Here is a 15,844-nt window from a genome sequence, read left to right on the forward strand (position 1 = left end):
AGCCTGTTTCTAGAACCCATCTTCTTGGAAAAAAATGACACCCACCTTGAGTTGAGTTTTGATGTAATTGTACTACCAGGGATTGTAGTATGCCTGGAAACCTTTCCCCCAAAAATTATACTGGGCTTAAATACATTGGGAATAAACCACTTACCGTTAGGCTCCTCAAAGTTGATGAAGTCTGATCCAGGCTGATGATATCAATCTGCACAGAGTTATCATTCTTATCTCTTCCAGTAGTTTGTTTCTTTGTATGACATTTGTAGGGACTCCCTCAACTCAGTGCATCTCAGTCAAGCATTCATTACTCCACAGTACAAATACTACTACTACCACTACTATTACGACTACTACTACTACTACTACTACTACTACTAATAATAATAATAATAATAATAATAATAATAATAATAATAATAAATAACTTGAGGCCAGTGTAAATAAGTTTCTCACTCAGAACAATACTGACTCAGGGTTTGAACATATGCCTGGTGTGGTCAATGGCATCCCTCTTTAAAAGGAGCTTAGATATTGCACTGAATTGTAAAATTAAGGAAGGGAAGTAGGAAGGGAGAAAAGAGGGTGTGAAAGATTTTAGATGAAAGTCTTGGAAAACTGAATTTGGACTAGGGCTCTACAGAAGTTCTGAGGACAAGGAAAGCGATGGGGCCAGGGCTGTGTACTTATTAGAAGACTCATCTGAGGAGCTTGCCGTGTGTTCTGTGGCATTCCATAGTCAAAAGTTTAATGTCAGATATCAAGACATGATTAGAGCTATCGAACCAAATTGTAGATAAAGTACAACTTTCTGCTTCCTTCTTCAAATCTTCCTGTCACCTGTCATAAGATGAGCCCCTCCCTGCAACAGTCCTAATAGGACCTGGTGACAGTGGCAGGATTGAGGTGGAAGAAGGAAAAACTGAGACTTATGACTTGTGGTCCAGATTCTGGGAGTAAGAGTAGTGACATATTTTTATCTCCAGGTTCCAGTGAATTACTTCATGGGCCTCATAAACCTCATCCTTTGGGTCTCCAGAATGAAATAAGTCTTCCTTATTAAGTTTTGTCTTATTTCTAACATATGGGTTGTGTCACACCTTTTCTCAGGAGTAACAGGGAAGAAATGTCACTAAGAAAACAATGATTGCATTTATAAAAAAATTTTTTTCATACCACAGCTTCCAAGATGCAATGACATCTTAGTCAGCCTACGGTTGTTTGGATTCTGAGATTAGGAGTGAGACAAGAACTATAGCCAGGTATGGTATCTTTCTTCCAAACAATGGTCTCAGAGCCACTGGTGGTGCGCCGCTTGGTTGACAAAGCTGTAGTATAGTGAAATGGCTGTGTTTGACTTCCAGTGGGGGTATTCTTGAATTCTGATTCAACTTTTTTCAACCATAGGAGGCATATTCCTACATAAATGCCCCTTGAGGTGATACCTGGAACAGCTTTATCCAAAATGTCACCTCCCTTCCTTTCCCCAACTCATTATGAACTGTTTGTGGAGGTTAACAATAGGCAATAAGAGAAGGAGAAGAGGAGGAAGAGGAAGAGGAAGAGGAAGAGGAAGAGGAAGAGGAAGAGGAAGAAGAAGAAGAAGAAGAAGAAGAAGAAGAAGAAGAAGAAGAAGAAGAAGAAGAAGAAGAAGAAGAAGAAGAAGAAGAAAATGAGGAGGAAGAAGAAGAGGACGAGAAAGAGGAAGAAGAAGAAGGAGGTGGAGGAGGAAGAATCAGCAAGTGATCTCACTAAAGAAGAACAGTTCGGGAAGTCCCACACCCGCGGATCCCGGCCCGCAGCAGCTCTCTGCTCCCAGACCCGGTGAGAGAGAGACCCAACCGCCTGGTCAGGTGGGCACTCCTGAGGCTGCAGAGCGGAAGAGACCACCAACACTGCTCACCCCTGCCCACATCCCTGGCCCAAGAGGAAACTGTATAAGGCCTCTGGGCTCCCGTGGGGGAGGGCCCAGGAGCGGCAGGACCCCGCCGGACCCTGAAGGAAACAGACCGGATAAACAGTTCTCTGCACCCAAATCCCGTGGGAGGGAGAGCTAAACCTTCAGAGAGGCGGACAAGCCTGGGAAACCAGAAGAGACTGCTCCCTGCACACATATCTCGGACGCCAGAGGAAAAAGCCAAAGACCATCTGGAACCCTGGTGCACTGAAGCTCCCGGAAGGGGCGGCACAGGTCTTCCTGGTTGCTGCCGCTGCAGAGAGCCCGTGGGCAGCACCCCACGAGCGAACCTGAGCCTCGGGACCACAGGTAAGACCAAATTTTCTGCTGCAAGAAAGCTGCCTGGTGAACTCAAGACACAGGCCCACAGGAACAGCTGAAGACCTGTAGAGAGGAAAAACTACACGCCCGAAAGCAGAACACTCTGTCCCCATAACTGACTGAAAGAGAGGAAAACAGGTCTACAGCACTCCTGACACACAGGCTTATAGGACAGTCTAGCCACTGTCAGAAACAGCAGAACAAAGTAACACTAGAGATAATCTGATGGCGAGAGGCAAGCGCAGGAACCCAAGCAACAGAAACCAAGACTACATGCCATCATCGGAGCCCAATTCTCCCACCAAAACAAACATGGAATATCCAAACACACCAGAAAAGCAAGATCTAGTTTCAAAATCATATTTGATCATGATGCTGGAGGACTTCAAGAAAGACATGAACACACTTAGGGAAGCACAGGAAAACATTAATAAACAAGTAAAAGCCTACAGAGAGGAATCGCAAAAATCCCTGAGAGAATTCCAGGAAAACACAATCAAACAGTTGAAGGAATTAAAAATGGAAATAGAAGCAATCAAGAAAGAACACATGGAAACAACCCTGGATATAGAAAACCAAAAGAAGAGACAAGGAGCTGTAGATACAAGCTTCACCAACAGAATACAAGAGATGGAAGAGAGAATCTCAGGAGCAGAAGATTCCATAGAAATCATTGACTCAACTGTCAAAGATAATGTAAAGCGGAAAAACCTACTGGTCCAAAACATACAGGAAATCCAGGACTCAATGAGAAGATCAAACCTAAGGATAATAGGTATAGAAGAGAGTGAAGACTCCCAGCTCAAAGGACCAGTAAATATCTTCAACAAAATCATAGAAGAAAACTTCCCTAACCTAAAAAAAGAGATACCCATAGACATACAAGAAGCCTACAGAACTCCAAATAGATTGGACCAGAAAAGAAACACCTCCCGTCACATAATTGTCAAAACACCAAACGCACAAAATAAAGAAAGAATATTAAAAGCAGTAAGGGAAAAAGGTCAAGTAACATATAAAGGGAGACCTATCAGAATCACACCAGACTTCTCGCCAGAAACTATGAAGGCCAGAAGATCCTGGACTGATGTCATACAGACCCTAAGAGAACACAAATGCCAGCCCAGGATACTGTATCCAGCAAAACTCTCAATTAACATTGATGGAGAAACCAAGATATTCCATGACAAAACCAAATTTACACAATATCTTTCTACAAATCCAGCACTACAAAGGATAATAAATGGTAAAGCCCAACATAAGGAGGCAAGCTATACCCTAGAAGAAGCAAGAAACTAATCGTCTTGGCAACAAAACAAAGAGAATGAAAGCACACAAACATAACCTCACATCCAAATATGAATATAACGGGAAGCAATAATCACTATTCCTTAATATCTCTCAATATCAATGGCCTCAACTCCCCAATAAAAAGACATAGATTAACAAACTGGATACGCAACGAGGACCCTGCATTCTGCTGCCTACAGGAAACACACCTCAGAGACAAAGACAGACACTACCTCACAGTGAAAGGCTGGAAAACAACTTTCCAAGCAAATGGTCAGAAGAAGCAAGCTGGAGTAGCCATTCTAATATCAAATAAAATCAATTTCCAACTAAAAGTCATCAAAAAAGATAAGGAAGGACACTTCATATTCATCAAAGGAAAAATCAACCAAGATGAACTCTCAATCCTAAATATCTATGCACCAAATACAAGGGCACCTACATACGTAAAAGAAACCTTACTAAAGCTCAAAACACACATTGCACCTCACACAATAATAGTGGGAGATTTCAACACCCCACTCTCATCAATGGACAGATCATGGAAACAGAAATTAAACAGTGATGTAGACAGACTAAGAGAAGTCATGAGCCAAATGGACTTAACGGATATTTATAGAACATTCTATCCTAAAGCAAAAGGATATACCTTCTTCTCAGCTCCTCATGGTACTTTCTCCAAAATTGACCATATAATTGGTCAAAAAACGGGCCTCAACAGGTACAGAAAGATAGAAATAATCCCATGCGTGCTATCGGACCACCACGGCCTAAAACTGGTCTTCAATAACAATAAGGGAAGAATGCCCACATATACGTGGAAATTGAACAATGCGCTACTCAATGATAACCTGGTCAAGGAAGAAATAAAGAAAGAAATTAAAAACTTTTTAGAATTTAATGAAAATGAAGATACAACATACTCAAACTTATGGGACACAATGAAAGCTGTGCTAAGAGGAAACCTCATAGCGCTGAGTGCCTGCAGAAAGAAACAGGAAAGAGCATATGTCAGCAGCTTGACAGCACACCTAAAAGCTCTAGAACAAAAAGAAGCAAATACACCCAGGAGGAGTAGAAGGCAGGAAATAATCAAACTCAGAGCTGAAATCAACCAAGTAGAAACAAAAAGGACCATAGAAAGAATCAACAGAACCAAAAGTTGGTTCTTTGAGAAAATCAACAAGATAGATAAACCCTTAGCCAGACTAACGAGAGGACACAGAGAGTGTGTCCAAATTAACAAAATCAGAAATGAAAAGGGAGACATAACTACAGATTCGGAGGAAATTCAAAAAATCATCAGATCTTACTATAAAAACCTATATTCAACAAAATTTGAAAATCTTCAGGAAATGGACAATTTCCTAGACAGATACCAGGTATCGAAGTTAAATCAGGAACAGATAAACCAGTTAAACAACCCCATAACTCCTAAGGAAATAGAAGCAGTCATTAAAGGTCTCCCAACCAAAAAGAGCCCAGGTCCAGACGGGTTTAGTGCAGAATTCTATCAAACCTTCATAGAAGACCTTATACCAATATTATCCAAACTATTCCACAAAATTGAAACAGATGGAGCCCTACCGAATTCCTTCTACGAAGCCACAATTACTCTTATACCTAAACCACACAAAGACACAACAAAGAAAGAGAACTTCAGACCAATTTCCCTTATGAATATCGACGCAAAAATACTCAATAAAATTCTGCCAAACCGAATTCAAGAGCACATCAAAACAATCATCCACCATGATCAAGTAGGCTTCATCCCAGGCATGCAGGGATGGTTTAATATACGGAAAACCATCAACGTGATCCATTATATAAACAAACTGAAAGAACAGAACCACATGATCATTTCATTAGATGCTGAGAAAGCATTTGACAAAATTCAACACCCCTTCATGATAAAAGTCCTGGAAAGAATAGGAATTCAAGGCCCATACATAAACATAGTAAAAGCCATATACAGCAAACCAGTTGCTAACATTAAACTAAATGGAGAGAAACTTGAAGCAATCCCACTAAAATCAGGGACTAGACAAGGCTGCCCACTCTCTCCCTACTTATTCAATATAGTTCTTGAAGTTCTAGCCAGAGCAATCAGACAACAAAAGGAGATCAAAGGGATACAGATCGGAAAAGAAGAGGTCAAAATATCACTATTTGCAGATGACATGATAGTATATTTAAGTGATCCCAAAAGTTCCACCAGAGAACTACTAAAGCTGATAAACAACTTCAGCAAAGTGGCTGGGTATAAAATTAACTCAAATAAATCAGTTGCCTTCCTCTATACAAAAGAGAAACAAGCCGAGAAAGAAATTAGGGAAACGACACCATTCATAATAGACCCAAATACCTCGGTGTGACTTTAACCAAGCAAGTAAAAGATCTGTACAATAAGAACTTCAAGACACTGAGGAAAGAAATTGAAGAAGACCTCAGAAGATGGAAAGATCTCCCATGCTCATGGATTGGCAGGATTAATATAGTAAAAATGGCCATTTTACCAAAAGCAATCTACAGATTCAATGCAATCCCCATCAAAATACCAATCCAATTCTTCAAAGAGTTAGACAGAACAATTTGCAAATTCATCTGGAATAACAAAAAACCCAGGATAGCTAAAGCTATCCTCAACAATAAAAGGACTTCAGGGGGAATCACTATCCCTGAACTCAAGCAGTATTACAGAGCAATAGTGATAAAAACTGCATGGTATTGGTACAGAGACAGACAGATAGACCAATGGAATAGAATTGAAGACCCAGAAATGAACCCACACACCTATGGTCACTTGATTTTTGACAAAGGAGCCAAAACCATCCAATGGAAAAAAGATAGCATTTTCAGCAAATGGTGCTGGTTCAACTGGAGGGCAACATGTAGAAGAATGCAGATCGATCCATGCTTATCACCCTGTACAAAGCTTAAGTCCAAGTGGATCAAGGACCTCCACATCAAACCAGACACACTCAAACTAATAGAAGAAAAACTAGGGAAGCATCTGGAACACATGGGCACTGGAAAAAATTTCCTGAACAAAACACCAATGGCTTATGCTCTAAGATCAAGAATCGACAAATGGGATCTCATAAAACTGCAAAGCTTCTGTAAGGCAAAGGACACTGTGGTTAGGACAAAACGGCAACCAACAGATTGGGAAAAGATCTTTACCAATCCTACAACAGATAGAGGCCTTATATCCAAAATATACAAAGAACTCAAGAAGTTAGACCGCAGGGAAACAAATAACCCTATTAAAAAATGGGGTTCAGAGCTAAACAAAGAATTCACAGCTGAGGAATGCCGAATGGCTGAGAAACACCTAAAGAAATGTTCAACATCTTTAGTCATAAGGGAAATGCAAATCAAAACAACCCTGAGATTTCACCTCACACCAGTGCGATTGGCTAAGATCAAAAACTCAGGTGACAGCAGATGCTGGCGAGGATGTGGAGAAAGAGGAACACTCCTCCATTGTTGGTGGGATTGCAGACTGGTAAAACCATTCTGAAAATCAGTCTGGAGGTTCCTCAGAAAATTGGACATTGAACTGCCTGAGGATCCAGCTATACCTCTCTTGGGCATATACCCAAAAGATGCCTCAACATATAAAAGAGACACGTGCTCCACTATGTTCATCGCAGCCTTATTTATAATAGCCAGAAAATGGAAAGAACCCAGATGCCCTTCAACAGAGGAATGGATACAGAAAATGTGGTACATCTACACAATGGAATATTACTCAGCTATCAAAAACAACGAGTTTATGAAATTCGTAGGCAAATGGTTGGAACTGGAAAATATCATCCTGAGTGAGCTAACCCAATCACAGAAAGACATACATGGTATGCACTCATTGATAAGTGGCTATTAGCCCAAATGCTTGAATTACCCTAGATCCCTAGAACAAACGAAACTCAAGACGGATGATCAAAATGTGAATGCTTCACTCCTTCTTTAAATGAGGAAAAAGAATACCCTTGGCTGGGAAGGGAGAGGCAAAGATTAAAACAGAGACTGAAGGAACACCCATTCAGAGCCTGCCCCACAGGTGGCCCATACATATACAGCCACCCAATTAGACAAGATAGATGAAGCAAAGAAGTGCAGACCGACAGGAGCCGGATGTAGATCGCTCCTGAGAGACACAGCCAGAATACAGCAAATATAGAGGCGAATGCCAGCAGCAAACCACTGAACTGAGAATAAGTCCCCTATTGAAGGAATCAGAGAAAGAACTGGAAGAGCTTGAAGGGACTCGAGACCCCAAAAGTACAACAATGCCAAGCAACCAGAGCTTCCAGGGACTAAGCCACTACCTAAAGACTATACATGGACTGACCCTGGACTCTGACCCCATAGGTAGCAATGAATATCCTAGTAAGAGCACCAGTGGAAGGGGAAGCCCTGGGTCCTGCTAAGACTGAACCCCCAGTGATCTAGTCTATGGGGGGAGGGCGGCAATTGGGGGAGGGTTGGGAGGGGAACACCCATAAGGAAGGGGAGGGGGGAGGGGGATGTTTGCCCGGAAACCGGGAAAGGGAATAACACTCGAAATGTATATAAGAAATACTCAAGTTAATAAAAAAAAAAAAAAAGAAGAAGAAGAACAGTTCTACTATCAACCACTTCATACTTTCGAGAGCCATGATGTGTGTACCATTCACAGCTGCATGGATAAAGGGGGAATGTGGAAAAATGTACCCACTGGACAGAAGGCACCGTTTCCATGCTAGTGGACACAAGATGGCTCCTCCACCTCTGAATCCCTACCTGCCCCAGCACCAGCCCTGTGTGCTTAAACTTGTTTTAACAAACCTACTTGGCTTTTTTTACTAAAGACTCAGCATAGAGCACAATCTGGGTGGAGTCAATCTCAGGATGCCATTAAGAGCTGGTTGTTTAAATTAGTATTGGTCTAGTGTGAACTCAAGCTTGTGCAAACCTGAAAAATCTCACAATAATGATCATGAAATGTAAATCAGAACATTGAATATGATTGTTACAACTGATGTATATATGATATCAATACAGTTAATATGCTTAAGATGATTATTTATATATATATATAGATAGATAGATTTAGTGTCTTGATAATTTAAAGAAATAATAACCTATGAGCAAAGAAAAGAATTCAAAGTTTAATTAACCAAAAATTAGATCTCATTTCAGTTATTTCAACTGCTCTATTTCTGTGTCAAAGGGGAGGAGATTTGTCATTTTAGTGTTTGTTTTATGTTTTGCATACATAGAAGATTTTCTGAATTCCATTTCCCAGGGATATTAGTAGCTTCTAATAATATGCCTCCAAGTCAAGCCAGGGAAGATTTAGGCAGGATATGAAATGTTTGAAAACCAAATGTTCAAAGCAAAAGTTGTTAGGATTCTTGTTAAATATTCAATTTTGATGGGGTTTACAAAACCCCAGATGATTTTGTTGGAAAACTCCAATATCTTTGTAAACATCAGCTTTGCTGAACTATCCAAGACAAGGTCTTTATTTTCATTTTCAACAAATATCTTTTATTTTTAATGGTCCATATGGAGATGAGTTAGATTTTTGTCCCTGGGCAGTTGGTTTGTGTCCTGTCGATTGTTTTTATTATTAAGGCTGGTATTTGACATCACACATATCCTCTTGGGGAGACTGTTGTCACTTGACAACTCTTGATGAAAAGGAAGCATACTGTCTTTTACTGAACAATGTATTCTATAAACTTGTTCCGAGAGCCAAACCTTGGCATCTCACAGGAATTATTGAAGACCAATAAGAATTTTGGAGTTGCCTTTCATGGCTACAAGTTCTTCGTCTTCACTTAAAATTAGCTTAGGGTATATCTGGGAGATGGAAAGAACACACTTTGGGGATCCTTAAGAAATGCTGTTGTACTTGATGAAAATACTATCATCTTCCGCCTAACTAAACACTTAAATAAAAGACGTTAGGGATAACCTGCAATGTTGTAGTTTGAATGAGGAATGTCGTCCATGGGCTTATATATTTAAATGGTAGTCCCTGTTGGTGAGCTGGGCCCAGCCATATCAATCATTAATCAAGAAACCATCCCCACAGAGCTGCCTACAGGCCAATCTCATGGAGGCATCTGCTTAATTGAGGTTGTGTCTTCCCAGATAATCCTAGCTAACTTGTATCAGGGTGACAAAAAGCAAATGGTTACATGCAGCAAGAAAGTAAGTAATGCATGTGGTGTCCAAGGATAATATCAGACTTTGCATTAGTGGACCATGAACCCCAGCATGTGTGGTCTCGGATTTTCTTCCCTCCTAAAAAGTGGAAGAAGCCTGTAATGTAAAATATAGATAATTAAGGCAGAAAGGAGGAAAATGGGAAGCAGGGGGTTAAGGTGACAGAAGAAGAAAGTAAAAGAGAAAAGCAAAATATTACAGAACAGAAGAAAATAAAATATTTTCTATATTATGAGTCTTGTGAAGAACTCAGATAAATCCCTATGTATCCCACTGTGAGAATGGAAATGTGCCTTCACCAACATCTCGTTGCTAAAACTGACAGAAATTAAGTAGAAACCATTGTATGACCAGCATGCTGTAATCTGCTAAACATGGGTGCTATGAATCTCTCATCTGTCAGTTTGAGTCATGCACATTATATTTCAGTTGTCTGGTTCATCTAACAGTGTTATTTTCCATCTAATCAAACATCCTCCATTTGTTTTCATAATTAGTTAAGAGGAAATGGTTTATTTGAGTAGAAAGCTATTTTCTTTTGACTTTTTCATCTTTGATGAAACTGGGAAATGTAAACTCTGGGGAACCTTCCAGAATTCCAGGATTTTGTCTTTGAGCCAGTGAATCCTAGACATGGTGATTCCTCTACCTATGCAGCCTTTTATCCATTCAGCAGCATCTAAAAGAAATTTAATTAGTCCCTCCTGTTTCCTGCCAGGGATGTTGGAGATAAAACATGAACATCACCAACAACAAAAATACAATTTCCACAATCCTAAAGACAACTTAACACCCAAGAGGTTTAAATGGACATTTGTGTAATTATAAAAATAGATGCGTAGTTGGGAACCACAGTGAATAACATAAAACTATAGAATCCTGTAGCAGAAAGACTTGATTTTGAGGGTTTGGGGTTTTGTTGTTGTTACTATTTATTGTTCAGGTTTTAAATTTTTATTTTATGTGCATTCCCTGTTCATAGAGAGCAATGACTAACAGGACCCATAACGGGGCATCAGATCCCCTGGAAATGAAGTTACATGTGTAGGCAGTGCATCTGATGTGATGCTGGGAACCAAACCTGGGTCCTCAGCAAGACCAGCAAGCACTGGTCTTAACTCTTGAGCCATCTCCTCGGCTCTTGACTTAAAGGTTTTGCATATCCTAGTGAAAACAAGATCAAAGGGGTACCTTGATGCAGGATAATCAGAGAATTTTGTCCGTTGCCCACAGCCAGAAAAATAACTAACTCAATCAAAATTTTATGCTATTTATTAAATCTCTTGGACCTTGGCTTTTACAATTTTGTTCCTGTTAAAAAACACTTCAAGAATGAGTAGGGGGAGGCTTGTTTACAGTGTTCTAGTATTCTAATTTAAAATAAACTAGGCTTTGAGAGGAAAAGAAAATCCAAAGAAGATGGATTTTGCCTCAACACAGCAAATGTGCAACACCATCCAGTGGATCTCAGTACAAGTCCTGGCTAGGTCCCTGTGGCCAAGGATGTAGATCTCAGGTTCCTCAATGCTATATCAGTCTCCATATTACCACTGGGTTGTATGATGCATGGGAGCTAAAGATCATGAAAGCAAAGGGCGTGGCTACTAACACAGAAACTCTACTACAGAAGGGAACAGGAGACACTCAAAACACAATGAAAGGCTGGCACATCCCTTTTAGAGGAGTGACACAGTCAAGAACACTTCGTCAGTTAATTCAAAGATATTAGTCTGTGTTTAGCTTCAATTACTTACCCATCTTCCCGAGAAGAACCCTGTGTTGGTATTATCCAAGCCAGTTACATAGAATGTCACACTTCATACTCAAACCAGAATTTCAGAAAAAAAAAAAACTTTTCTAATAAATAACCATATATGCACAGGGATTCTGATGGCCAATTACTGGGGGAGGGAGATGTCACTGCTTTGAGATGTACCAGCCTCGCTCTTTTCTTCTTTCTTTCCATCTCGTTCTTACTTCCCTCTTTACTTCCCCTTTCCTTTCTCCCCCTTCCCTCCTATCACCCCTCCCCTCCCTTCTCCTCTCTTGTTTTTTTTTAAATTCAAGGACAAGAGTATAAAACAAAAACTGGGGGAACATCAACTCCAGAGGAGTGCCATTTCCATCAGACTTTGGTAATAATCCACACTTGAACGCATCTGTTCAGCAGGCGCCTATACTTTCTCCTTCGAAGTCTTTTTGTTCGTTACTGATTCCGTGAAGGACGTTGCTCCACAGGCAACTTCTTTGCTTTATTAATGTGACCATTCTGAGAGATCACAGCCCAGGGGAGACAATTTTATCCACTCTCCAAAGGAATCTTTCCAGGCTTACCTTTCAGAATTCAGGATGAGTTCTTCCTGTATATGGGCGGGTGCAGGGGCTAAATAGAAATTATTTGTAAAATGATTGGGAACATTCTTCTCTGAAATAAATCCAAAACATTAAGCATGAAGGTCAACACCATTAATAACATTATCCTCTCAATTAAGGGGCATCAAGCTATGAAAAACAAAGTGAAAAAGATTTCCAAACACAAGGAATGTGCTGTGTGATCAATTTAAAATAAAAAAAAATAGATAAATTTTCACTGTTTACCAAGTTTGATTTATTTTACATGTCAAATTTCCATTTCTTTAAAAAAAAGAAGGGAAGTTCATATAAAGTATGAAACACCCTGGCTTTATTAACACAAACATACTTTTATTAAAGAGTGAATGCATTTATCTAAAGAATAGTTTACATATATCATAAAGCAACAAGCATATCTTCAGGAGGTGAGTCCTCATCAATATGACTCCATGCTTACTGTACATGCCTTGAAACTGGACCCACACAGGGGACACACACACACACACACACACACACACACACACACACACACACATGGGCACACGGGCACACGGGTACACAGACCAAAAATACCAACACCATTGCTGTCTGGATTATATTAGCTCTCACTTAAGGCTTCTAAGGTACCCCGTGGCCCCTGACATCACCAGAAATAAAAACACACCCTTTAAAGGAGCAATATTACTTGAAAGAAAAGTAGATCATTTGCCAGCTTAATGTGTCTATTCACCTTAAATGTGTATATGTTTCCATGACTTTTTATGAGTGGCAAATATCCTGAAAACGAGAGAGGTCGAGTTGCCAATGAGAATTGTTCATCAGAACTGATAGTTCTCTGACTCTAAGATATCACTTTCAGGACAACAAGATCATGTTTCCCTTTAGGTTCCTGGAAAGACATGGGATTTCTAGGCAAACTTGATTTCACTCATTGCCTACTTGAGTTCCTTGTTAAATGATGGGGCAAGACTTCCAGGGCATTGCCACGTCAGAGTTTACGCTTTCCAAGCAGACTCATTCAACAAGACTCATAACCAAGGAAGTTACTATAAATCAGGGCTTGCTAAAGGGAAGCCGCCATAGGCTTTGGCCATTCATTCCCTTCCTTCCTAGGGTTTCTGATGTCTTAGATTCCTTGTTGGTTTGCTGACCGTTTATTTACTTAATTTTTTATTTTCTTCCCTTTTGGAGTCCTGCAATATGTTGAGCCTTCATCCCATGCTGGGAGGCTGGAAGGAGAAAGAACATGGTGGCATGGTGACGGGATAAGGAGGGGAACAGTCATTAGTTGCAAGAATTCTAAGAAAATAGAGGAAGTGAATACAATAGGAGGGTACTACTTGCTATACTCATGTAAATAAAAGCATTATCTTTAACTGCGAATTAACTGCCATCTAGCGTGCTGTTAGTTGTAAAGCTCAATCCAAGCTGTGCTGATTCACGGACTGAGGAGAGTGTCTGCAAACATGCCAAGGGAGAGGAGCAACCAGTCAGCCCACATGGACGTGTCCCTTCCATCCTGCAGCCTCCACACACAGCAGCAACTCCCCACGCCACCTGCCCACCTAGGGATCACAGAGATGCCGCTAACACTCTTGTTGGATTTCATAAGGCAGATCGGAACAGTCCGTCAAACTACAGCCACAGAGTATTTGCCTGAGAATGGTGAAAATAGGCGTGGAGATCTCCCAGCAGGAAGTGTTAGAATAGGAGAGGGAAAAAAAAGCCAGAGGAGAGTCTGGAACCTTCCTCCCCACCTGTACTCCTACTCTCCTAAAGGTCACGGCAGCAGCAGATTTCAATGTCACATAATTAATGATACGTATCTTTAGATTTAGAATCACTCTTCTGAATTTAACAAGCGTGATCAGCCAATAGGTTGGCAGTCTTTTCGTACCAAATTTGAATCATTGCAAATACATTTAGCTTCTGAAACTCCTTGCCCAAATGCTGCCTTCGCTAGAACATCGTAAAGTTCCTTCAGCCATCATCAGATTCCAATTCCTGGGAAGCCTCTTCAGATGAGCTGCTCCTGTGGATCCGCCCATCACTCTTCATACTGTGGAAAGTCTTCTTGAATGCCTCCATCATGGCGTGCGCCAGCTTCTTGGCCTCCAGCTTGCTCTCACATTGTACTGCATGGCAGTCCATCTGGTAAGACAGGTCATCGTTGATCTCTCTATACACCCAGGCAAAGATGTTGGGGCTCACGTTGTGGTCGGCTGTGCAGTAGGCAATGCGAGCCACCTGGAAGGTATCCATGTGCACTGTCGCCTCTCCCTTGTGATCAAGGTGATGAAGCCACACTTGGAATGGCCGGATCTCTAGGAGGGCGTTGGCTGGAAAAACCTCTTCTCGGGCCAGTGTGTGTTTCTTCCAGAGCTCAATGACTGGCTTCTCGGTGCAGCCAGACAAAAACTGCATGCCTGTGGTAGAGACTTTGCCCAGATACGTGACCTGTAGATGGGTGACAGGAAACAGAGCAAGAGGTCAGCATGATGCCCTGAGTTTATTTACTCCGATAGGAAGAGCAACTTGTTGCACACCAAAGGGTATGCCCCCCTGCATGGGTACGCATACTCCTTGACCCTCGGAAGCAGAATTTTTTCCCTTTCTTTCTTCCAGGTTTCCTCCAGGACAAGTTCATACAAACTATAGAGTTGGATATTTTAAAAGTCTAATACTTCAAGAACATCTTCCCTCTTCCACCCCCTGCACCCTCCCCACACTTTTAAAGTGGCTGATGGTGATCTTTCCTTTAATTTGCCATTTCTTTGAAATCATAGGTCATTAGAAGTTTATTTTCAATCATTCAGAAATGCAATCGCCCAAGGAGAGGAGGAAATCAGGAGGCTGCGAGTCTTGCAAAACAAAGCCTTTATTAAGCTTATCTCTTGGCTGGATTCTTTCCCCAAATCCTTCCCCTTCTTGAGTTCCTTTATGCTGCTTGCTTCCAGCTAATACCAAAGACACAAAAAGTGTTCTATCCGAAGTACAGCCTGAAGCAGGATTTTCCTCTTCCGCTGAGAAGTCTTAAAATGCAACAATGCCTATCTGTTTTTTCAGCCTAAACGGTTTTTGAAATGATGGGCATTTGGGTATGTGACTATAACTGAGAGATTAGATAAGACTAGAATACAAGGTTATCAAATATCTAGATAGACACTATTAAAAATAGGAAAAATAATTCTAAAGGATTCAGATACTGTTTTTAAAAAAACAATGCTTGTGGAAGTGCAAAAGGATTCAGCTGGTAAATACACTTGCTACCATGCCTGAAGACTCTAGTTTGATCCCTGGCCCCACACTTTGGAAGGAGAGAACTGACCTCCACTGGTTGTCCTCTGACCACTACACATGTGGCCTTGTTCATAGTCTGCCAGGAAGTATATGCTATTGTTCATCTTCATTGGAATGGGTAGACCTGTTGTTACTGCAGTGCTGCTATTAAAGAAGTTATGAAGGCTCAGGGGTCAATTAAAGAACAATTCAAATCTATGCAGAGTTTGGTTTAAATTTAGACATAGAGCTCTAAACACTATGAATGTGAATCCTAGAGCAGGGTCCACGGAAGGAGAGCAAAAGAGACTAATGGAATTTAGTCACAATGGCTCCAAGTCATTGACTATGATTAGTGGGACCAGAGGATTGCATACAAACTTTTAAAACATGAAAGTGAGGTTCTAGGGCAACCTTTTGTACACTGGT

The 15,844-nt window shown here is 40.8% G+C and overlaps 1 protein-coding gene across 2 annotated transcripts in view; it reads right to left on the reverse strand.

Annotated features, from left to right (window-relative positions):
* Nucleotides 1-12,368: 12,368 nt before the first annotated feature.
* The window catches only part of Pid1 (phosphotyrosine interaction domain containing 1), a 218,698-nt gene continuing 215,222 nt past the window's right edge, over nucleotides 12,369-15,844 (reverse strand). For both annotated transcript variants that reach the window (NM_001379478.1, XM_039084113.2), the window contains exon 3: nucleotides 12,369-14,593. In NM_001379478.1, the coding sequence (NP_001366407.1) occupies nucleotides 14,117-14,593 (477 nt within the window). In that variant the 3' untranslated portion in view covers nucleotides 12,369-14,116. The remainder of the gene's footprint in view (nucleotides 14,594-15,844) is intronic.

The sequence above is a fragment of the Rattus norvegicus genome, chromosome 9 (genome assembly GCF_036323735.1).
Source record: "Rattus norvegicus strain BN/NHsdMcwi chromosome 9, GRCr8, whole genome shotgun sequence".
In the NCBI taxonomy this organism is placed as follows: Eukaryota; Metazoa; Chordata; class Mammalia; order Rodentia; family Muridae; genus Rattus; species Rattus norvegicus.